General features: G+C 43.0%; 1 protein-coding gene across 1 annotated transcript in view; it reads right to left on the bottom strand.

Moving 5' to 3' along the window:
- The window catches only part of FBN1 (fibrillin 1), a 230,424-nt gene that overhangs the window by 100,793 nt on the left and 103,735 nt on the right, over positions 1-25,896 (bottom strand). The window contains exons 7-13 of the mRNA XM_084898386.1: positions 23,697-23,894; positions 19,649-19,774; positions 14,520-14,645; positions 8,313-8,471; positions 3,878-4,054; positions 3,108-3,248; positions 738-857 (exon numbers count right to left, since the gene is read on the bottom strand). Coding sequence (XP_084754512.1) covers positions 738-857; positions 3,108-3,248; positions 3,878-4,054; positions 8,313-8,471; positions 14,520-14,645; positions 19,649-19,774; positions 23,697-23,894 — 1,047 coding nt within the window. The remainder of the gene's footprint in view (positions 1-737; positions 858-3,107; positions 3,249-3,877; positions 4,055-8,312; positions 8,472-14,519; positions 14,646-19,648; positions 19,775-23,696; positions 23,895-25,896) is intronic.

Raw genomic sequence — 25,896 nt, 5'->3', positions numbered from 1 at the left:
ATATTTATAACATCATTCTCAGGCCATATAAAAGTATTGTCTTAAAAATTAGCCTGCTGCCATAACCGGTTTGGCTCAGTGGGTAGAGCGTTGGCCTGGGGACTGAAAGGTCCTGGGTTTGATTAAGGTCAGGAGCATGTGCCTTGGTTGCGGGCATATCCCCAGTGGGTGTGCAGGAGGCAGTTTATAGATGTTTCTTTCTCATCGATGTTTCTGACTCTCTGTCCCTCTCCCTTTCTCTTTGTAAAAAATCAATAACGTATATTTTTTTTTAAAAAAGTAGCCTGCTATATTTTGGTCAAAATTTTAATTAACTCACTCCTAATGCCTTGGCTGGGCCAGACCAAATTATTTCTTGGGCTTCACACAGCCCATAGGCCAGACATTCCTGAACCCTGCTTTAGATCTTCCTATTAATAAATTAATTGCATCCAATTTCACCTGAAACTTCCCTCAGTTTCTGTATAAACAAAAGACTCCCTCATTCCCTAAATCTCAGGTAAAAAGTAGTGAAAAACAGGACATGTCTGCAGGCACAGAAGCTTCTTTTAAAATAATTTGAATGTTTGCCAGATTTTATGACAACGTCCTTTGAAGTAACAGTATCTGGAGGGAAGTGCGGAAATCAATGTGACCATGTTAGCCGCTCCTGGTAAAGATTAGTTAAACTCCACTGAACTCCTTCGAAGCAAATCCCCCACGGAGCACACACGCCCCCTAGCCCAGCGAGGACGCACCTCGGCACTCCGTCCGGGTGAGCGTGCTCTGGTAGCCGGTGCGGCACTGGCAGGTGTAGGAGCCCTGGTTATTAATGCACTCTCCCCCGGCACACGGGTTCTTCTCACACTCATCCACATCTGAAAGACACAGCATATTTTAGTAAGAAATTTGATAGCAATAACTCATAACTCCAGACCATTTTATTGGTTTCCTTTTTACGTTAAAACACTTTCCTTTTAAGAAATAAAGAGCACAGTGAAAGGACCTCTTTTTTCTTTCCACTGCCGTGCACCATGTCACTGGCCACTTGGAGACTGGTGCGGCAGTTCAAGTGTCTTCTTCTCTTGTGTCATTTTTCAGAGAAAAATGCTGAACCCAGAGCAACTCAACACTCCCAAACTCATAAACATTTTATCTTCCCTGAGTCTGGCCCAAAAGAACCAAACAGACTAACACTTCAGAAGCGGCTTCTGGATAGGATTCTAAGTGTCTCTTGAAGCCTGATTTTTCAATAAAAAGAAGGTGCAAAGGCATCTAAGCAACCCCTGCTGAACTCCACTGGGAATGTTAGAACAAAACATGACCCCGCTGTCCTCTAAAGGACCATTCTCACTCATCATAGAGCCCTCCACCACCTCCACCGTGTCCCCAGACAGGCTCCCACTAGCTTTACAGTCATAGGGAACTATCAGTAGATTTAGAGGTAAACTGGCTTACATTTCTCTTTTGTCAAGGCGAGGAAGCTAAGGCTTACAGAAGAGAAACTACTTGGCCAAGGTCTCATGCTTCTTGTGGCAGCTACAGGTCTGACCTCACACTCCCCTGAGCTGGATGTTCCCTCTTCTGCCCAACCCTGGGTGACCTCTAGGGTTGAATGACTTTCCAATGGGCTGCTAGAGGGGCTTTCATATCACCAGCAAACTCCATAGTGCAAGAAACCAAGAACGACTGATTTTTGCCTGATTCATAATTTCAGAATTGGAATTTGAAACAGAAGAACTAAGGGAAGAATTTGTGATTATTTTTTAAACATTAAATGGCAACTGGGTTTTCATATCTATATATTGTCCCTGTGGGACATTTCCTCCCTTCACTAGCTTAAAGGTCTTGTCAACCATTTACAGTTTCTCTCTTCAATTTTTAATGACTAACTAGAGAGAGTTGGTAAGTTGTCCATTTAAATTAGTAAAATGTAAAAAGATTTTATAATCTTGAGATACTTTTAATGCTCATGCATTTTAGTAAGATGAGTTAAGCTGGAGTTACCAGCAAAGATTTGAATGTATCCTATCTAATAAAGAAGGAATATGCTAATTGACCCTCACGCTGTCACAAAGGTGGCGGTGTCCAGCCAATAAGGAGAGAATATGCTAATTGACTGCCCCGCTCTCAAAGATGGCAATGCCCAGTTCCTTTAGCCCTGCCTGGGCGGCAGGCACATGGCAAGGCTGGGCCCGATCTTGCCAAGCACCTGCCTCTGGAGTCTCCCAGTTCTCTCAGCCACCCAGCTGCCAAGGGCTGGCCCGAGGTATAGGCAAGCCTCGGATGGAGGCTACCCAGCCACCCAGGGCCACCCGAGGCTCAGGTAAGCAGGGTCGGCGGAGGCTTGCACAGCCGACAGTGGCAGTATCAGAGGTGTGATAGGGCATCTCGATCCCTGATTGCCAGGTTGCCTTTTGCCCTGAAGGCTCCCAGACTGAGAAAGGGGGCAAGCCTTGCTGAGCCCCCCTGACCCCCGCCCCCCCGCCCTCCAGCGAATAAATTTTCATGCACTGGGCCTCTGGTTTTATAATTTAAAAAAAAAAGTCACTGTGTTAGGCAGAATAATGGCCCCCCAAATATTTTCATGTCCTAATCCTCAAAACCTGTACATATGCTACGTGACAAAGGGGAATGAAGGTTGAAGGTAAAATTAATGCTGATAATCAGCAGATCCGAGCTGGGGAGGGTCCCCTGGATCACACAGATCCCCTACGGTGATCGCGAATGTCCTTGAATGGAAGGGGGCTTGGAAGAGGGAACCAGAGAGTTAGAGACTGATCTGAGGATTTTACACTGTTGGCTTTGAAGATAGAGGTAGGAGCTCTCAGACTGGGAATACAGACAGACTCCAGGAACTGGGAAAGGCAAAGAAATTAATTTTCTGGAGAGCCTCCAAGGGGAACACAGCACTGTAACACCTTGCTATGGGCCCAGTGAGACTGTGCTGGACTTCTAACCTACAGAACTATAAGATCATACATTTGTGTTGCCACTTGCAATGCCATTAACTTGTGATGCCACTACGTGTGAGGTGACTTGTTACAGCAGAATAGAAAACCTGTTATAGTCAAGGAACAGAATACTGCAGCAACCTCTTGCTACCAGCCTAATAATCTATTACATACCAATGCACTCCCCACGGAGGTCCAGCTGGAATCCTTTGTTGCACTCGCACCGGTAGCTCCCAGGTGTTGGAATGCAGCGTCCATTCTGACAGAGGTGACGATACAGCTGGCAGTAATCAGTGACGTTGACTGGCAGCACCACTAAAGGAATCATATTAAATCTCATTAAAATGCTTTCTAACGAGGGCATCTTTCATCAGTACTTCATCTGCCAATAATGGGCAAGAAACTGGGTCATAAAAGGAAACTCTTTGGGCAAAGGTCATCTGGTTTCACTAAAGCATACTTCCATCCTGCTCACAGAGATCGCATGTGCACTGTGGCACACCTGGCCAGGTAATACCTGTTTCTCTGTCCACTCCTCCCCACCCATTTTCCCACCCCAATCCCAAGATTCCAGGTTGGAGTCTTGAGTTGTTGGCATTTACTTGCAAAACTGCTGAGTATGACATATAACCCATGGATAATTTTACACCTCCTCTATTAACTCATCCTGTAAATCAGCTTTTTAAAAATCTCTCCCAATTCTTTCCCACAGTTGACTGAAAACATCTATAACATAAAAGGACATTGATCTAGGGAGAATATGAAACCTCCCATTTTTATCTAAGAACCAAGTAAATTGAGAAAGTTTTATATAACACTATATAAACTCAAATTTAATCCAAGATTTGGTAAAATTATTTAATGACTAAAGCAGCATAGCCAGCAACAAAGAAGTTAAGCTGACTAATTCAAGAAAAATTGTTAGATAACTTCTGAATTCTTACTTGGTCGCCGAGATGGATACGGATAGTCCACTGGTGGTTGAGGGGCTGGAATGGCAGGTCCCGGAGGAAAACCAGGAGGAACAGGGTGAACTGGAGGAATGGGGCCAATGGGTGGAGGAGGATATCCTGGTCTCTCGGGAACCACCATGGGGACAGAACACAGCTTGTTGTAATCCTCTGGAAAAACACAACAGAACACAACAGCTAAGCTATAGCATCTGTCATAGATCCATGGAAATCATCTTTACTTTTCAAAGAAATCTTTGAGTAGCACTGATCTTCAAACCGCATAGGTCAACTGAAGAAAAGGGAAAAAGCCAACTGACTTCATTCCCATTCAGAATACTGACAACAGCAGCCATTCCGGCACAATAATCCAGATCCCAAAACAAACTCCCCAGCGGGTGTACCAATGCCTCTCCCAAACCCAGGAAGTCTTTCACTTATATCACAATTCACTTCAAAAGAGAAAAAATGCCACTTTCTCCATCTAGTCCCATGCATGGATCCCAAAGGACTCTAAAGAATACCCTTAAAATCACAGATTTTATTTCATGTGCAATGGAAAGCCACTGGAGGTCTTCAGCAGGGTGAAGATGAGCAGATGAACATTTTCAGATCATTCTTGTTAACGTGGAAGATGTACTGGAGAGAGCCAAGGCTGCTGCAGAGCCTGGGGCAAGACAATGATGACTGAACAGAGTGGGCAGTAAAGACGGAAGTAGATAAATCTGAAGCACATTTTAGTGAAAATGGATAGTGCTTGGTGCAGGAGTAAATGTCAGAGTGGAGGGAAGAGGACATGGAGAATGACTTCTAATTTCCTGGTTGTGCAATTGGGTAGATGCAGGCACTGATTCCTGGGATGGGGAAAAGTGGGGTGGGTTTGCTGGGTGGAAGCTCTATGTTCCATCTGAGCAGATGAGTTTTGAGATATCAGACATCCCAGTGCAGATGCCACATAGCATTTGAAGCCTAAAGAGAAGTCAGGCTGGACATAAGTTTTGGAGTTATCAGTGGATGGGTGATATCTAAACCCATAGAGATGGAGGAGCTCATCTAAGGAAGGTGTGGGAAACTAAGAAGGGAATGGGGGACAGGACCCCCGAGGAACACATACTTGTGAAAGACAGCAAAGCAATGATGAAGGAGGGGCCCAGGGGGTGGAGGTCTGCTACTGATGCTGCCTAATGACCCTCTGAACCAGTACACCCTGACGCAGACTGATTCCTATTTCCCATAATGCCATGTCTTCATTAGAAGAAATTGTCTTTAGATCTGTGACACTTTCTTAGCCTCTGGGCTTCTAAACAGGGTTTTTAAACAGTACTAAGGTTTCCAGAGATGTAGCCACTTAACTAATCAGTTTCATGTTTCCCACAAGTAGCCATATTCTGTCATAGTAACCTATGAGAAAGTCAACCATGCAATTTTTAATGTATTGTTTACTCTGTTGCCAGAATATTGATAATTGAATTATCACTATCACAGAGAGATTCTCTCATAGTTACTTTCTATATTAGTTTAATCCGTTAATAGAAATTAAGCCAATATTTTTATTTCCTTGTAGACTAAAGTCCGGCTTCTTCTAAGACACAATAAAATGTCTTACTGAGATACATTCATAGTTCAACCTCCCACTCTCAGCCTAGCCGTTAAATTATGTCTTAAAATGCGCATGAGAGGAACTTGTTAATGTGCTGGATTTAATTGAATGCTAATTATATTAAAAGACTCTTTTGCTTCCAAGCATCCAGCAGCCTTTCTTTCTTTCTTTTGTTTTTTAGTCTTTCAGCATTTGTATAAAAGAAGGTCATTAGCTTAACATAATTTCTACTAATTAGGTTGATATATTACTTTAAGCATTCCATTAAATTCATCATGTCCTCTCCAGGAGAGTATATCAGACTGGGTCCTGTACTTTCTTCAGGAAAAGTGGACATCAACTGAACAAAAATCGCCCCTGGTTGCTGATCCTGTATGTAATTTTGTTTAGTCGATGTCCACCTTTCCTGTCCCCATTTAACCCAGATATGATAAAGATTTTATTTTTTGAAGAGTAAAAAACTGGCCTATTTAAAATATTCCTTCTTGTGTCATCACTCTCTGTAAGAGGCCCAAGCTCTGCAGCACTGGTACTGGAACATTGGAGCAAACACACACCTACCCGCAAATGTGTTTTCTCTATCAGCCTGCTTTGCCCTGGGCTGTCTCAGCCTGTCATCTTTCCTGGTACACCTAGGACCCGAGGGAACCAGGCCTTCTGCCCTGAATGTCCCAAAGCAGGTCTTCAGGCACATAAACCTACTCCAATTTTCTCTCTCCTCTACTCAAGCTTCAGCAGGAAGAAATTCACATCGATGCTGCTGATTCTTAAGTTAACATCAGTATTTAAAAAGCAATTTTCCTGGTAATCAAGTCATACGTCTTAGTAGGAAGTCAGGTGTGTTTAAACAGTGACCTACTAAATGGTCTCCGTAGTGAACGAAGGAGGTTGGGTTATATTTTTAGGCCAGAGACCGTAAGCAAATCAAACAAAATATATGACTTGGTATATGTTAAAATATATTGAAAGATTTTATTGCTTCTTTAACTCACACATATAATTCTCAGCAATAAACAGACATTTTATAGCAACATCTGTGAGCAATTCTATAACCCCCGATAATGGGCAATTCTCATTCTGGAAGTAGCATACTCTGAAGTATTTCATGAACTCTGCACTATCAACCCTCACCTTCTTTTTCTCTCCCAAATGTCCCTGATTTAAACATACTTTTCAGGAGTCAGGTTGAGATGGAGATATAACCCCAGTTATAACTTAGAACTGTTGGGAAAGGTGTCACTTAATAAAATGTTCCTTCTTCTGATTGCCTCCTACTCTGTTTCCCCGAAAATAAGACAGTGTCTTATATTAATTTTTTCTCCCAAAGTTGCACTAGGTCTTATTTTCAGGGGATGTCTTATCTTTCCATGCTCTAGGTCTTATTTTCAGAGGATGTCTTATTTTCGGGGAAACACGGTAGAAGCAAGGTTTTGCTAAGTACTGTGGAAGTGTTTTTTTTTTAAAAAGCATAAGGAATATGGGGTTATAATAATGCAGAAGACCTCCTAATGAGATTTATCAACTAGTGAAAACACAGTGGTGAACACACACAGGCACAGGCAGAGCTGGGGGGATGGGTGCTGTAGCAGGAGCCTAAGCCTGGAGCACTGAGGACAACGCAGCAATTCCAGCGCATTGTCTAGAGAGAGTATATGGACCAGGTCACCTTTGAGCCAATCCTTAACAGACAAGAGGTAGGTCATGAGCAGGGTGGCAGGGGTGAGGAAGAAGGAAGAAGGACCTGAAGTGGGGAGAAGCGGTAAGAGAAAAGAACATTTGAGTTTAGAAACACTGAGACTGGGTTCAAGGAACACTGGATCACATTATTTAACTAGAAAATAAAGCTAGCCTGGCCAGCGTGGTTCAGTGGTTAGGCCACGAACCAGAGGATCATGATTCGATTCTGAGTCAGGGTACATGCCCTGGTTATGGGCTCAATCCCCAGGGTAGACCATGCAGGAGGCAGCCAGTCAATGATTCTCTCTCATCACTGATATTTCTACCTCTCTCTCCCTCTTCCTTCCTCTCTGAAATCAATACAAATATATACTTTTTAAAAAGAAAAGAAAGCTATTACAAAGAACAGGAGTTAAAAAGATGAACAGGGGGCAGCTTTGGGGACTAAATATAAAGCTAAGTACTGAAATCTCATTTTCAAGAAATAAAGTGACTTAGACCAGTATACACGGCCTGACTTCATCCTGGGAAAAATTTCCTGGACATCTTTCTCTACATTTCCCTCCCCAGACATAATTTGTTTAACTGGACTTCAGATGAGTTATGCTTTGGGAAATGTATGTGGCAGCTGTGGAGTTCACGGAGATCAGCTAGGGGGCTACCGCAATAGCCCAGACGCGGGAAAATGAACATTACGTGGAAATAAATATGACAGATGAAAGAGATACTGTGAAAAAAAAAAAAAATCAACAGAACTTGGCAAGTAGGAAAAGGAAAGTGTCAGATGTTAGGGAAGGAGGAAATGTGTACCCAGAATAGCTCCCCTGAACGGCTCTGAGAGAGCTGCATTTTGGACTGCAGGAGGCCAAAAGAAATAGATGCGAAGGAGAGGGAGCAAGCACTTCCAGAAAAGGGTGCTGTTCCGCGGTCATAAGCAAGCGACGTAAGAAGCAGCACCTGGAAGCAGTGTTATTGATATAGGCCCCTCCCTTTTCCCAGTCCGTGACCTGGGGAAATGTTCCTGAATGTCATCTCTTATTTTTGGGGAATCTTACTCACCTGGGTTTCCATGAAATCTGCATCATGCACATTGCCACCAGACCTGTGTGGGCCACGTCGGGACACCCCACAGTAAGCGGGGAGGACTCTTACCAGTTGCTCTGATGGGACACATCTCAGGGGCGAGGGTGATCCCCGGAGACCAGCATCGACCGACTTCACAGCAGCACTGCATTTTGGTGATGGACTGTGGCAACTGGTTAGAGCAGCGCCCGTTTGCCAGGGCCGCGTAACAGTATCCTGGGCGACCGTCTGAGAGAAGAAAGAGACACACACACACACATCGCTGAGATCAAACTTATTGCAACACTCTGCTGCCCGCCACGTCTGCGTCTCCCATTCGGGCTCCGGCAGCAGGAACAGACACTCCTGCCCCCTGGAAGGGCCGCTGCGAGCCCCGCTCAGGAACAATGCTCCGACAGAAACCCCGTCTTCGGCTCACACCTTGTGCCCCTGCGAGCTGGTGCCCTTGGCCCAAGGCCCACATTCCAATCCCAAGGTGGGAACGAATGATTGCAACCATATGTGCCATAGGAAAAGAGAGACTAAGAAAACCACGGCGGTGACAGTTAATTATTATAAAGACAGGTCTCTCGGTTGAAGGGAGGCTGTGTTGTCCTTGGTTTCCAACGATTTCATTCGAGCCCCTGTAGGCAAATATTGATATAAATCTATTTTAAAACAACATTAAGTCTGCGCTGTAGTCTGCATTTCTGAAAGATCTTTCTTATTTTGCAGTCTGAAACTATGAGTCAGACTTGTGAGATTTTTTTATTTTTTATTTTTTTAAGGAATGAGCCATTCTGCAGACAGATCCAGCGCTTGCTAATCAAGATTTCCTTTTTGTCCTGGGGCCCTAACGAATTTTATAAGGCACGAAATATTTACAAGTTCAGAATGCAGGCGGTTCCAAGTGCTTAGTCCTATAGGAGACAACGGTTCTGGAAGCATTTATTTATTTATTTATTTATTTATTTATTTATTTATTTATTTTTGGCAGAACGATCATCCCAAGGCAACATGGGAAGACATATTTCTTTCTATAGATCACTTTTACTGGGTGACATCATGTCTAACGGTCATGACAACACTGACACACCAAAGTGCAACTCCGGGCTACCAAGAAGGAGCCAACTGAACACTTTGGTCTGCCTGGCATGTGTGTATGGTATGCTTCTCTTCAAGTAAACCACATCTCTCAGCAGATCATACAAAATAATGTTCTGAAATGTAAATAATATTTCGCATATGCCTGTCATTTAAAAGAATATAAGTGGCAAATCTTCTGAAGTGTGGAATTTTTTAATAGTAAAAAAAAATCTGTCACTATGTTTCCTATAAGACTAAATATTAAACCTGAAGTTTGCCCAAAGAGGGTTATACCGAGCATGGTTTTCACCTACATCATTCTTAAGAATGCAAAGCCTTCAAATCTTGATGATTGCACTCCTATATAATAAAAGCCCAGTGACTGAACAGTGAAACGACCAGAATGACCAGTCAACCAGTTGCCATGACGCGCACTGACCACCATGGGGCAGACCCTCAACACAAGAGCTGCCCCCTGGTGGTCAGTGCATTCCTACAGTGGGAGGGCTGGTTGGCTGACCAGGATGAGCCACTGCTCCCACTGTGAACCACAGGCCGACGATTGTTGCCTCTTCACCCCAGGCTCCTCCTCCTTGCTTTCGGCCACCTCCTCTAGATGCCTGCAGGCCTTGCAGTGCTGCAGCTGGGCTCACAGAGCTGACCCCAGAGGCTAAGAGACCGGTTGGTGGCCTTCACAGGACTGAGGCCTACTCCACCTTCTCTCAGTGCTATTGTCCCCGGGCCTGGCCCAACCAGGTCCCCTGGAGAAGCGAGTGCTCTAGCATAAAAGATGCCGAACCAGGGAGCAGGCGATCAGAGGGCGGTCCACAGCCACTCCGCCATTCCGGTGAACAGGATGAGTAGGGCTCACACAGCAGGCCAATCCCTGCAGGCCACACCCCCCACCAGGGCACAAATCCCATGCACCAGGCCTCTAGTAAATGAATAAAGTGAAATAAAATGTAAAAATCAGGCTAACTTAGAAGCAGTTACATTGTTAACATCAAGTGATAAAGGCTACAACAAGCCTAGACATACCCATAAAACTATGGGTCCACTTTAAATGATGCAAGATCATTTCTGAGAAGGACTTAAATCCACTAGCAAGAACGAATGTGCTTTCCAGGAATGTTTTGTAACCCCAGTTCCTGCACCTCTGTCAGACTAATATTCTCAGCAAAGAGGCAGGACAAGTGTTATTCCAGGCTGGTCCAGGGTAGAGGGTGGGAGAGGGGTGCAGGCAAGGCATGTTCTGTGAAGCCAAGGGTGGCCCCTCCTCCTGAAGAAGTGGAGAGATAGGAGCTATTACAGCCTCTTTATCAATGCCTGAAAGCCACTAGTACTTTCTATATTCAGGGATTAGTAAATATTTGAAGATCAGAAACCAAAGGCTGTTAAGAATGAAAAGGGATGTTAAAAACTGGCTTATATCCCAGCTTCCAATGAATTTAGTGGTCCAAACCCAGTGTAAACACTTGACCAAAATTTGTCTACATAATTTTCAGCATGGGCTATCCTTCAGAGAAAAGCTGGGGACAGCGAACTCATAATGGACTAATGTATATTGTTTTGCAAATTAGCTATGACACTGTGTTCCTGCTCCACTGGCTCTCTTATGTGTTAAGTCAATGAGTCTGAAACTCTTGATGAAAATGGTGAATGGTGAAAAAATTATCAGCCATGTTTCGGTTGCCACAGTCCTTGATTTACAAATGGCACCTGTACATGCAATCATCATTTTGCTTTTGCTTTTTTTGCCCAGAAGGAGAGGCTTTGTTAAAAATGCACACATTTATACAACTCACCATTTTAAAGAAAACCTATGGACTAATAGGTAAAAGAAGAGAAAACATGTGAAAACCAGGTGCTATTTGGAGGAACCAAGCCCTGGGCACAGCAGCCTGAAGTTTCCTGTGTCATCAGGTAGCAATGCCATAGTAAGCGGGGAGAAAACCATTCTGGTGCCGGATCAGGGGTGGATCAGGGGTGCATGGAGGGTCAGGGGTGGATTTCAGATAATATGAAGACTCATAGGAACTGAGGGAGAAGAAAGTCAGGGTTTGAAGGCAGTAAAGGGAGGTAGGGGGAACTGCAGACACCATCAGCTATTTTAAAACTCTCCTGGCCAAGTCATCTAGCAGGAAAGGAACAGGAATTTCCTCCTTTCCCCACTTCCCTCAGGACCCAGAAGCCACATCATAGGAGAACAAATATATTCTAAATAGGAGTTTGCAGGTCCTTCTAGCCCAGCGGTTGACAAACTGTGGCTCGTGAGCCACATATGGCTCTTTGGCTCCTTGAGTGTGGCTCTTCCACAAAATACCACCTGCGGGCAAATAGGTACAGTGCAATTGAAACCATGGCCCATGTGCAGAAGTCGGTTTTCTGCTCTCAAAAAAAATTTCAATCATTGTACTGTTGATATTTGGCTGTGTTGGCTAACGACTTTGCCTACCACTGTCCTATACTATCAACAGGCCTCTCCTATCTAATCACTAGCATCATTGTGTCCTGCCCAGAGTTAGGGGCAGTGATGCCTACACTAAGTACAGGACATCTTTCGGACTCCTGGAAGTTGATGTGACAGACTCACTACTATGAAAAGACAACTCTACACAAAGGATCATAGTGTGCCAACAAATGATCACAGAACAAGAAATAAAATAATCCTGCCAGAGCTTACAGAACACAGTGGGCACTGGGGCTTAGAAGGGCTGAGAGTCTCAGTGCTGACAAAAGGTAACAAAATTGTGGGCTTAGAAGAGGTATATAAGGAATCACTGCAGACCACTATCTACATATGGAATTTTCTATTGGTTAGATTCACTGATTCCAAACAGCCAACTTACCAACTAACCTTGGATGTGTATATAAGTGGGAGACTAAATCTATTTTCCTGCCAATAGGGATTATTTGAGGGGGGTGTCTCTGTGGTTTACCATGGCAGGAAACATTAGCATTAGCAAAGGCAGATACGTGCTCTGGATAATTTTATATAATAAATTGTTCATTGTGGGTACCAGAAAGTTCTAAAGAAGGAGAAGCGGTGCTTGCCTGGAGGTATGGCAAGAAAGTCACTTGCATGGGCTTCGTGTGGGAGAAGGCAGTGGAAGAGGCCAGACTGTGGACTGAGGCCCAGGCTGAAATCCAGCTCCCTCACTTACTAGTCATTAAACAACTGGACCAACCTATTTACCTGGCCTCTCTAAACCCCAGCTTTTCCTATCTATGGCACTGTCCTGACCATCAAGTTAGGTAACTTCCATAAAGTACCTCAGACCAAGGTGATCCATAAATCTCAGTTCCCTCCCCACCCTCTTCCTTTGTAAAAAATTAGCATGCATATAGCTAGTAAAAAGAAAAAAAAATTTAGTGTAAGTAATCTGATATGTAAATGTGCTTTAACCATTCTAATGTCATTTGAGTCTCTCTTTGAAGGTTAAAAAAAAAAAATCTACCTATTATCTGGCCAGGAAAGGACTTCTTATCTATCTTTGTGCTAAGCATATCCACTAGAGGTCATATGCTAATTGGCACTTTTTTTGGTGGGGGGGGAGGTTGGGGGGTGGGGGGGTGGGGGGGGCAGGGAGGAACTATATATTGCACTTGCCATTCTTTCACTGCAGTTCCTACTCTATGGATAGATCCTAGAAAATCCAGCAATCTGGGCACTCCCATTGTTTCTGAGGAAAAGTCAGATATCCTTCCCTCACTAGTTGTAGTTACCCAAATGTCAACTGTAAGAGACTGCCCTCGGCTTTTGTTGTATGTGACTAAGTAAAAAGGAATTCAGAATTTCAAGTGCAATTTAGTTTTGGTCTGAAATCCATGGCCTGTGGTGAGGATGTGAAGCTGAGTGTCTCCAAAAAATATGGGCCAGAAACAAACATCAAAAGATAGCCTGTGCTTTTCTCCAAGGCCATTTGCCACGGGCTTCCTAGCATTGTCCCAACAGTAAAGAATTAGTCATCTCAATATTCAACAAATACTTCCTGAGTGCCTAGACATCAGAGAAACTGTGCTGAGAACCACCAGGGATAGAAAGACAGCAGTTACTAGTTGTCAAGGATAGCTTACCAGCATAATTAGTGATATAAAAACAAGCAGACACAGAATTTCCCTATGAGGCCATTTATGAGAAGCTTGTCCCCGGATAAGGGAGAAATAGCTTTCAGGTTAGCTGATCTGGGACATCTTCAAAGACAGAGGATCTAAGAAGAAGGCAAAAGGAAGCTTGAGCTGGGAAGAGGGGTGTCTTGAGTGGTGGGTGTAACCTGTATGATGAGATGAAGGGAAGAAAATGAATGGCCTGTTTGAGGGTGAGAAGCAGGAGCTGTGCTGACAACTTAGTGAGGCTGGGAGCGGGGAGAGAGCAAAGCTTTTTAGCTATCCGGCTGAACACTCTGGAGCTTGAACTTTAGTCTAAAATAATCGGTTTTGAAGGGAGTCTTAGCAATTGTTAAATCCAGCAGCTGTCAAATCTATTAATTAAATAAGAACCCCTATTTAATTAATATTTTTTTCATGGAAGTTTAACATCCAACCAGATAAAAACAGAGCTGGAGGGTGTGGGTGTGGTGATTGGGAGTGGAAGACAAGAACCCTCTCCACTCAGCCTCGCCATGGTCACAGCCTCCTCTCTAACCCCAAAAGCTCGGGGGGGGGGGGGGGGGGGGAGGGGGTGGAGAAAGGGCTTGGCAGCACCTGAAGGATCCACTAATCTCCAAATCCTGATGGAAAACTACCCGAGCAAGAGAGTTATTTCATCAGAGCACTACTTGAGGAAGATAAATCTGACAAGATAAATTGTAGAGAAGCCAGGGAGCAGGAAGACACGTGAAAAGATTATGGCAAAACTTCAGACCTGAATTAGTATAGGTCCCAGGAAATGGTGAAGGCTGGGGGTCAAAAGACAGAAGAGTCAAACACTGCTTCAAGGTCTCATACTTGCATAACTGCAGGTTAATTCATGGCCTGAGGATATCTGTAGGGTCTCCTGGATCACCCCTCTTTATGGGAGGCAAAAGTCCCAAAACAGGACCACAGGGTGCCTCTGCTCTTTCCAAGGGTGCTTGACTGTATAATAGATTTCCACAGATGTCCCTTTTACATGAAGTGAGAAATTATATGACCCCCTTAACAAACTTGTTTAGAAAGATGCTATGGAACTAATTTACAGAAACCATGCACACTGTTTACAATTAGACCTACCTATGCACCTGGTGCCATCGAGAGAGCTGTAGAAACCAGGGTAACATTTGCAAAAGTAGCTGCTGACTGTGTTTGTACATTCGCCCCCGTCACAGACTCCAGGAATGGTGCTGCACTCATCAATATCTGGAACATAAAGAAGAGTTGCTGTATTCACAGAACACAATAGACAACTGTTTGTCACCCAAGGACTCAGATGTGACATTACTCAAACAGTGTCACCAGAAACAGCAATATTTACAGAATAAAAGCTGCACATAAAACAGTCAATTCAATGAGTGAGTGTTTCTCCTCTCAACACAGGTTTACCAAAGAAATTCACCAAATTCATTATTAGAGAGAGAAAAAAATTCCCCTTTAAAAGCATGTGCACTGCTATTTCACTAAGTAACTACAGCATGCTAACAGACCAAACGTCACTTATTTTTAAATTCTGTTTTCCCCTTCTCTCTCCATGGTTTGCATTCAGTTATGCTTCTCTCTATTTACTCTATGATCTGCATCAGTGCTTGCATTGCATTTCAATCTGATTTTCCACAAAGCAGATTCTAAAATCCCGCAGAGAAGACCACGTGGTATGAGTGATGACCAAACTTGGCCACGATGGTGTTCTCAGGAGCACTCAGACTGTCATTATGATGCTTCTCTGTGGGTTCAGAGGAGAGCAGTGGGGAACACTGGGATACTCCACCCAGAACCCACAACAGTATTAAGAAGAAAGCACCTTTCTCAAAGTGTCCCTAAAAGTTAATGTCTAAGTCATATAATATCTATCAAAGATCCTGTGGGGAGAGTGTCTATGGAAAGAAATCTTTTTATACCTGTTAGTATAAATAGTTGCTACCATTCCTATTAAAAACACAACATACACTGAGTGGCCAGATTATTATGATCTCTGAATGCAGTGTATATCTTATATAATAAAAGGCTAATATGCAAATTGACCCCTCGACCAGGAGTTCAACCTGCAGGCAGGCCGGCCAACCACCCATGTCCCCTCCCCCTGGCCAGGCTGGCTCGACCCCACCCATGCATGAATTCATAATAATCTGGCCACTCAGTGTATAGCAATATCCAAAGAGGTTATTTATGTGATAGCATATATCAGAGAAAAGCCATTTTAAAGCCAGAATTAATTTGGCCAGATGGCAAATCATCTTTCACATGCTGGCTAGGTCAGATTTGGACTCCTGACTGAAGATTATCACAGCAACAATAAGAATGAGGTGACCTGTGCTGGCTGCTGGGCATTGTCTAAATGCTTTATGTATGTCAACTCATCCAGTTATCCCTGTAATTCTGATGCCCAGGAGGTCTCCAAAGAACTGGCATGAGTAATACTCAAAACAAGAGCAAAGAGGTTCATTTATAAAGTGATGTTAAACCCCAGTCTCCACTGCCAGGGGCTGGGAAGAAGGAGGAATAGAGTTATCTTAGGTGCACACCCTCACATGTCAGCAGGATAGAAAACTCACTGAAGTGCAAACCTCCCTAATTTCACACAGATCCAGATAAAACTCCCAGGCCACATTGCTCAGTGTGAGAAAGCTTCAGTGGTTCTGAGTCCCCTTCTGTGTCCTCTCCTCAGTGACACGGCCCTTTCCTCCATGTGTCTAGGGCCTTTCTACTTCCCTGCACCCCCTCACCTCCTCGATCCTATTGCTTCGCAGGTACGGAAGCACGAGTTCCGATTTCATGACCAAGCTGTGAGGAGGTCTCGAGAGGAAAAGACTAAATAAAAGAATCATTCATACTCTGAAATTCATTCATATGAATGTATTATTTCTCCAGGCTCTTGTCACTCTGCGTTTAACTCCTACCAGGGACCCCAGGTAGGAGAGTCTGGGAGCCGTGGCTTTCTTAGTTTCTGCAAGTCCATCTGTCTCAAATGCCAGCCACAAAAGTAAATCCATTTCAGGGACTTGGTGAGCAGTGAGGCTTGGCTGGGAAGAGGTGCGTCTGTGCTCGGGACACTTCCCCTGCTCCCCTGGGGCAGGAGAGAGAGGCCGGGCTGCTGGGAAGTATCTATCCCTTGGGAGATGCCTGTGCCATGGTTGGCTATGAACCTGAGAAGGGACACAAATGATAGATCCGTTTCCTCTGGATTCGCTGCCCCCATCTTTGTTCTTGGTTTTCCTTCCCTTCCCTCTGTCTCTCCCTGGGCATTCTTCCTGTCCCTCAGCCACTCCCCTATCCTGGGGCTCCCCTAGCAGAGGGAAGAAAGGAGGGGCCAATGGAATGGAGGTTGGTCCAGGTATCACTATTCAGGAGCTCCATCCAGGACCATGGACATCTACCCTGAGTGAGAAACAGGGGAAACCAGTTAACCTGATCTGGACCATCTAAATTATTCACTAAGAAAATATGAAACTAAAAATCATGGCAGCTGTTTAAAAGCAACATGTGACACTACTAATTATGAATGTCACCAAGCCTTGGAGATGAATTTTGCTTTATTACAGACACACAGCATCCAGTGAAAAATGTGTGACTAAAACGTAAACAGGCTGATTCTTCAAGCCACATGGAAAAAACCATCAGGCATGCTATTTGAGAGTCATACCGGGTATGCCAGAGCCCATGGTTTCTTATTCACCCAGCACCAGCAGCCTGATCACAACTGAACAACAGTGAGAAATGTGGCGACGGGGTCTGGATGGCGGGACTAGAAAGAACCCAGATACCATCTTGCTCTACTTCCTGGGAATCGACTTGTCCAAGATCACACGAAGGATGAGGGACATTGCCTGGACTGGGGCCAGGTCTACTCTACTCCAGGGCTCTTATGTCTGGACCACAGAGATTTTGTTCAGCAGTAGTACAGGGAGCCAGCAACCTTGAACAGTGAGAGCCAAGGGCCTGTGAGCAGCTGCAGAAGATGGAGCCCCTTCTGTGTCTATGGGTTGAGTAACCCAGGGATTCTTGCTGCCTGAGCTGTAAGAATCTCTAATAGCAAGTAGCCATCAGATAAGTATGCCATTATACCAGAAAGGGAAGCCTATATATATATATTTTAAAATAAAATAAAATAATAAATAAAAAGCCACCCAGAGAAGTTCTCTTCATTCTTTCAGACATGTGGGCCAGTGTCTGGAATTCCCTCCTATTGAGCATCTGGAGATCATCCTATGCCCAGAGCTATGCCATCCCCAATGTGAGGCGCTGCAGCGGGAGAAGAGCAAAGAGCCTGGCGGGGACCCAGCTCACCAAGCATTCTGAGAGGGCGTTCTGCTTTCTTTCCTTAACCAGGCTAAGGAGGGCAACCATCTCACAGTACGTGTAGTATAAACACGGTCTCTTCCAATATCAATTTTGCAAAGAAAAATAAAAAGGAAGAGAAAAAAAAAGCCACTATCTGAATTTAATGTAACAGTAGATGGCAAAGAAAGAAAAAATGGTTTAGCCAAAAGTATTCTGTTTTTATCTTGCCTACTGACTTCAATATGTAGCTCAGGGAATGGGGGTTAGGGTGGAATATTTGTGGGAAATGGTTAAGTAATTCTTAGACTGAATTTTTGGTCCATTAGATACACCACCATAATAGGTTTCTTTGCTTTAGTATGAGGATTTTGAATCATTTTTCTTTCTGTCTGGATATTAAATCCGAGTGTCTTCTGTCTCATTCACAACCACGGAAGGTGATCAGTCCCAACTGATGCTAACTGATGGGTCTGGGTGAAAGATAAGGGATGCAGGAAAATGATTCTAAGCCAGACTGGAACCAATAATAATTCCAGAAAACAAAACAGACTGCCAAGTCCCACGCCCCATATCCCCCTCTCTGAAAGCTGTCCTGTCTCTTGAAGATGAATATATTAATCTGAGACAGCCTAAGCTTGTAAGCAGAGCCCAATCTGATGTGGATTTTGCATGTGATAAATCTTAATAGTGTATTAATGCCATAAAAATATATGTATGATGATACTTAAGAACCTGTACCATAATATTTTAAAATTTGGAAGTATAATTGTTAAAGTAGAGTTTAACCTAGCTGGTTTGGCTTGGTGGATGGAGCATTGGCCTACGGACTAAAGGGTCTCAGGTTCGATTCCAGACAAGGGCACATGCTTGGGTTGTGGGCTCGATCCCCAATGCGGGGCATGTAGGAGGCAGCTGATCAATGATTCTCTCTCATCAATGATGCTTTTATCTCTCTCTCCCTTTCCCTTCCTCTCTGAAAACTATATATATATTAAAGTAGAGGTAATGGCATACATCTAGGAAAGAAGACAATGTAAGTGCTAGAGTGTTAACCAAACGATTAAAAATCGTTTGCTCATCAGAGATGTAGGCCTGAGAATGGTGTACATTATTGTCAGATTTTACACATAAGGTACATGCACTCTCAAAGAAAAGAGGGCTCAATGCTGCTTATTTATTTCCTGGGTGTTTCCCTTTCATAAAAAGTAGATTTATTACACTTGGAAGCCAGGCCTCTCTTTTTGATACATAGCAGTAATGGTGAATATGAACATATTATCTGTACATATGTTTTTAGAAGCTCAATCTATAAACTAAATGCAAATAAATCAATCTACCTCAAGTTATTTTTGTTTGTTTAACATAAAAGGTGTCCATTTAATAGACAGAAAAGCAAATTCTAAACTTGACCTAACCCTAACTCTTACCCTACTTGTACTTAGAGAATAAATGAATTCATAGTTTCTCTTTAAAAAAAAAAAAAAATCAGACATACGTTTTAAGTAGGAAAACATTAGAAGATAAGGCATTCTAAATAATATGTAATGATCAAATTTAAATTTATTATCTCCAGAACTATGCAAAAATATGTGTCTTAAACACTGTAACCCAAATATTGAAAAAAGGGGGGTATTTGTAATAATGTCAACAACAGAAATGAAATCAAAATATCATGTTTTAATATTTAATTTTATTCAGATGGATCTCTTATTTTGGGTCTATAAAAGTGGAAAAAGCTGCTGGGCTTTTCTGGTTCCATAGAACAAAGGCATATTATTCCTGGTGAAAATGTTATACTTACACATTCATAGGAATGACAAAGACAGAAGGAATTAGAAACAATTTACAAAAAAAAAAAAAAAGCTTGCCACTTATTTAGATTTTACTTGCCCCTCCACCCTCGAACTGCAAAGCCTGATATTTCTTACCTTCACATTTTTGTGACACTTCATTAAATTTGTGTCCAGCAGGGCATTTGCACTCAAAAGATCCAACAGTATTGATGCAATTTCCTCCTTGACAGAGCCCAGGGATGGCCTGGCATTCATCCACATCTGTCCAATTTTAGGTCAGAGACGGAAAAAGAGAGGAGAGAGAGATTGATTTATACAAAATTTACTAATTCATATAAAATATTCTTATAATGCTTTCTATATGAAAGTTACAAGCATTCTTTATTTTTCCACCTTCCATCTTTTCTCATGTAGAGAAAGAAGAATTTATACTAACTTTTGGGGATTTGATCATACATGCTGTAAAGTACAAAGGTAAAATGACAAAAGCAGTTGACATTAAAAACTAGAGTTATTCAAGAAACCCTTAGAGCACATGTGTCAAACACAAGGCCCGCGGGCCAAATCCAGCCCGCCAGGCCTTGGAATGTGGCCCACACCGCGCTGTCATCACTGCACTCCGCTGTCAGTTTATGACATTGTCAGTTTATGACTGTTCAGTAAAACATTCGGCCCGCGATTTAGGCTGGATTTTAGATTTTGGCCCCTTCTCTGATTGAGTTCAACACCCCTACCTTAGAGTCAAAAAGTAACCCAATCTATAGCAAAACTATCTTTGAGTTGTATTGGATAATTCAATTAAAACAGAATTTACTTAAATAAGGTCACTCAGACTACACAAGAGTGCTAATGTTTTTGTACAAATTCAATGCAACATGTTCACCTTGCATTCTGTAGAACTGTCTTGTGCACTAAAAAGTTAAAGAACCCAGGAAGTTAGGTCAAGAAGTGAGAAATCCCAGATGAAGCACCTTGCTTCATATAATTTAATTATGTTCTAGAGCTTATCTCAGTTGGCGATGGGAGAGGACCTTTTAAAGCCAGATCATGTCCGCCTCAGCTCAAAACTTAAGTCCACATTAAGCCCTAGGAAATTCTACCTAACCCCTCCACTCTCTGACCTCATCTCCTAACCTCCTCCCTCTCACACCCCTCTCCATGCACATCGGCATCCTTGCCGGGCCTCAAATACACCCAGGATGCACCTGCCCGGGCTTTAGGGTGGTGGCCCCTCTGCCTGGAGCATTCTCTCTCCATACAGTGGCCTGGCTCTTGTCCCATCTATCAGGTCTCTGTTCCTAAGGCACTTCAGAAGCAGACCCCTCCCTGACAGTCTGATAGCAACACCCGGCCTCCCATCAGTCACCACCCTTCTTAGTTACTCGGCTTATTTTTCTCCATAGGATGAATCATCAAGTGACCTAATACAGAGGTTTGCTTTGTTTTGATTTTATAAATTGATTATCTTCCACAGAGTAGGTTCTTTGTCCATTTCATTCACCTGTGGGTCCTACATGGAGCCTCAACTATGAACAGATGTAATCAATCCAGGCTCATTACATCCAGTTACTAACTGGATCAAACACAAGGCCCGCGGGCCAAATCCAGCCCGCCAGGCCTTGCAATGTGGCCCGCACCGCGCTGTCATCACTGCACTCCGCTGTCAGTTTATGACATTGTCAGTTTATGACTGTTCAGTAAACCATTCGGCCCGCGATTTAGGCTGGATTTTAGATTTTGGCCCCTTCTCTGATTGAGTTCGACACCCCTAAGTTAGAGAGATGGTGAAAGTGCGTGTACTTTTTCTCCATCTTTTCATCTGCAACATGCAAAAGTCTGGTTTGAGGAAGAACCTCAGGGAAGCAGCCTAATGCTTCTTCCTCTGCTTCGGGTATTTTCTTAGAAATCTAGAAGCCTAGCATCCTCTTTAGTTTTACTCTTCATTGTGCGAAGCAAGAGAGCAATTACCAGTTGTAAGACCTCTAAACCAGTGTTTCCCAACCTTCTCTCATGATGAGAATCACCTGGTGGAGTTGTTAAAACACAGATTCCTGAATCCCAACTAAGAAGTGCTAAACTAGAATTTTTGGGAACATATAGGTAAAATTGTATACTTAACTTGTGCTCTAAGACAGATTTTATATACAGAGCACTAAGTTAGGTATGCAATTTTACCTATATGTTCTCAAAAATCCTAGTTTAGCACTTCTTAGTTGGGATTCAGGAATCTGTGTTTTAACAACTCCACCAGGTGATTCTCATCATGAGAGAAGGTTGGGAAACACTGCTCTAAACAACCTGCGCTCTTGAGGAAAGTTGGCATGAAGAAAAGGGGGCAACAAAGGAACCACCTTTTATTTTGATATAAAAGTGTTGGTTCCTGTTTTAGATGGAATGTCCTGGCCCAGAAATTAATGACTGCATGTGAAATATAATTCAATTATGTTCTAGGGCTTATCTCATTTTTTTCTTAGGTCCGAATTTCCCATTCTCTTGGTAGGTCAAATATGTTTATTAAAATGTTATTTAAAATTAAGATGGTACATAATCTTGTTGATTATGATTTTTGGCCAAGAGGAAATAGAGACGAAAGCACTTCTCTACTGGCCATACAGTCCAAAAATGAAGACCCAATAAGCTCCTTGATAAACCCTTTTGCCCACAGACCCTTACATCTGGCCCAGGGACTCAGAACACCAGCAAGGAGACGGAGCCCCAAGCTGACAGCAGAATCCCTCAGGGTGGAGATGGAGAATTTCATTCGCAAAGTGGCAATACAACTACCATATTGATTCTATGGCTTTTCATAAATTTTCTTATAAGATACTTTTTTTTCTTGGATGTTGAATAGCAGAATCAGGGAAGGACAGAAAGAAAATGCTGGAGAAGTCCAGATTGTATTAAATGAATAGCAAAGTAAAGAGCAGTAGCTCTCTCCCTCTTAATTCTCTTTCCCCCAAACTATCTTAGCGCCTCAGCCTCTGACTCATGGATGCGCAGCTGGGCACTCAAATTCTGGCTCCCTGGTCAGTCAGTGAGTTCATGGGCATTAACTGACTTCAGAACACCAAGGCCAAGAATTTCTTCAAAATTCACTGGGACTTTCTAAGTAAAGCGAAAGGCCACAACAAAAAGGGGAACTAAATCTACCCTCTCTTATAAAATCATACAATCAACTGCTTTGTAATTCTAGTTTCAAAGTGACTTCTTGCTGTTTCTGACACTGAGAAGGATACATCCAAAGGAGTCGTATGTTGTACATAGAAGCCAGAAGCCAGCACCAACAGAATTTCTCAGGAGATGAATTTATTGAAGTACCATTTATGGAGACCCATAGAACTGTGTGATTAAGCTCAAGTTCTGTTTTATTGCATATTACCCTTAGAATTAACATATAGAACAAAAACCAAACTAGTCTCTCCTTGCCTCAGAAAAGCATACCCCGAATTTTCTGCAAATACTGCAACTTGCTAAGAAAGCACCGAAGATGTTTAAAGGAAACAGAGACAGCCTGGGAGTTTTCAGGCCCATCAGTTTAGTGCGCGGCTGCCTCCGTTCACTTCCTCCTGTTTCCTGCCAGACATCCAGACAATAAAAGAATTTGTACAGCTGGGAGAACAGGAGTAAAAGCCAAAAACAGAGTAAGGGCTTCTAGGGGAGGCAGGAGAAGAAGCAAGCAGGCAACATCTGGGGATATTTAAAACTGTGAACCAAAGCCTAATTTATTTCTGACTTGTAAAGGAAAAAAAAAAAGCATACTGTAGCCCATAAAATGGAGAGAGATACAACAGTAAAATGGAGAGCGATGCAGTTTTCTTCAGGTCAACTGAGTACAACCTAGGAGACAGGGAAACTCCAACGATTTCATACGAAGGGGGGAAAACATCAAGGAAAACAAACTACCTTGACCACAAATTTTGCTTTGTGTGCCTAGACAGCATTGCTGTAACTAGAATCATAGCACCTCAGGGAAGCACCTCTGGGGTCCCAAGTAGAAACTGCTGGCAAGGAAAATCCAGGGAGGGCCATGCTTCTCACGCCTAAGTTGGATGTCTTGCCATCAGCAAAATCGTGAAGTTATGTCTCTGATGCTGCTTTTCCATTCTCTCCAACGCTGTTGGAGAATGGCCCTCCAGAGCAAACAAGATGAATCCATTCATAACCCCACCAGCCTGGGGTTTACCTTGACAGGCTCCTGTGCGGATGTTGGGAATGAAGCCACGGCGGCAGGGGTGGGGCTGGGCAGGGCACATCTCGCAGGGGTGGCCCCAGGCTCGGCCCACAGTGGCGCAGCAGAGGGTCTTTGTGCAGACAATCCCGCTGAGCTGTCCCTGGCACATCTGGTTGCTGACCACAGTGAAGCACGGGCCTGTCCTGTAATCTGAAAATAAAGAAGGAGAAAGCCATGAAAGTCCAGAAAACCAGAACCCTCCAGCAGAGGAACCCTGAGCCCCATATTACTTAACTCCAAATCACTGGCCTCATATGATGCCTTGGGAAGTCCATTCTACCTCTGAACCCCATTACCCTCTCCTACAAAATGGGGATATAAACACCAGTTCCTACCCATTTTATAGATGCTGTTGTGAGGATCGGATGAGCTAACAGATACTACACCTGAGATGTGCTATACAAATATAACATAATGACATTATTACATATCCGCTCACTGAAGGAAAGGTATCAGATGCGCCTACTATGAATCAGTCCAATGTTTGGTTAGATGCTTCAGTGATTAGGAGACAAAGTCCTTGTCCTCACAGAGCTTACAGTCTATCATTATTCAGGTTGTAAAAACAAAGAATTTAAGAACTTTCAGTGCGGCAACTCATGTCACCTTCTTCTTGGGAGTTCCTTAAACCACATGTGTCAAACACAAGGCCCGCGGGCCAAATCCAGCCCGCCAGGCCTTACAATGTGGCCCACACCGCGCTGTCATCACTGCACTCCACTGTCAGTTTATGACATTGTTAGTTTATGACTGTTCAGTAAACCATTCAGCCCGCGATTTAGGCTGGATTTTAGATTTTGGCCCCTTCTCTGATTGAGTTCGACACCCTTACCTTAAACAAAGAAATAGTTACCTGTTTCTTCTGAACAGAGTCTGTTTTATTTCAAATACAAAAACAAATAAACAACAACAACAAAAAAGTTGTTGTTTTTTAATTTAGCCATGTTAAAGACATGAGGTATTGGATAATATAAAAAGTAAGAACGATGGTCTGAAATCATTATAATCCTGGGCAAAGGAACATCTTAAAGAAAACAGAAATAAGCTAAGGAAGGCCACAGGAGAATTTCCAAGTGGTCTCACCAAATACAAGATCTGCCTTTTTTTTTTTTTTTTTTTTTTGCATAAGAGAGAAAGTCCATCTGGATTCAGCAACCAACAGGAAAGCAAGAAAGAGTAAGATGTGGGGAACACAAAAGAGCAAAGCCAGGCTGTCCTCTGTCTCCTGTGGGAGAAATTGGGACCATAATGTCCCATTCTGCTGTACAATGGCCTCTAGGGAGGCTGGGCTGTGGCAAGTCTCATGGGCTTCCATCCGCTACCCAACATTGCAAGATTCCTTGTGTCATTTTTGGAAGCAAACAGATACAGATAGAGTGTTTCCTGTGAGTCTTGGGATGGACTAGATGACCTCGGTAAGTTCCTTTCCCCACTGAATTATATGGTTTTATGAACATCCCTGTGTATGCCAATGAAACCCTGGGTTATGTTTTCATTTTTATTTTTTTTCTTTCTCTCAGTAGCTCATGGAACAGAGACATGCAATTTACTAAGGACAAGTCTTCATGACAGTACTGCAAGACTACCCTTAGACCTTTGTTCCCCTCAAGTCTCCATATGCTCTGGTCCCGCCCACCTTTCCCAGCCTACCCTCTTGAGACTTCCTGTTTGTCTTTTTACTTTGTTTATGTATATCTCACCCACCTGATTATTTTTTACTTTTATATAGTCAAATTCTAGGTATATTTTAATATTCTCCATAATGCCATATCTGTTGAAAATCTGCTCTTCCTTTCTAGCTACTGAATTCAAACAAGAATATAGAAATTAAATGCTTGAGCTATTGAATAAAATCTCTGCCTTCATTTCATTCTGTCAATAAAGAAAAAGTGGCTCAGCACCACAGCAGTTTACTTAGATGGAGGAACTACATGGGACAAAGGGCAAAGCTAAAATTATCTTTCTTTCTTTGGCTCAATTCTTCCACATATTGCCCATACACATTCAACGAATATTTATCTGATATATGGTGTTTCTTTTTCTATTTTAATATTTTATCATGTATTTTTTATTCAAAAATAATGATTTCAGACAATTAGCAAAAGTAGTAACATATAAATCCTATATAATAAAGAGGCAATATACAAATTGA

This window comes from Pipistrellus hanaki (genome assembly GCF_964339955.1).
Source record: "Pipistrellus hanaki genome assembly, chromosome: 1".
Lineage (NCBI taxonomy): Eukaryota > Metazoa > Chordata > Mammalia > Chiroptera > Vespertilionidae > Pipistrellus > Pipistrellus hanaki.
This window is presented reverse-complemented; position numbering and strand designations above follow the sequence as displayed.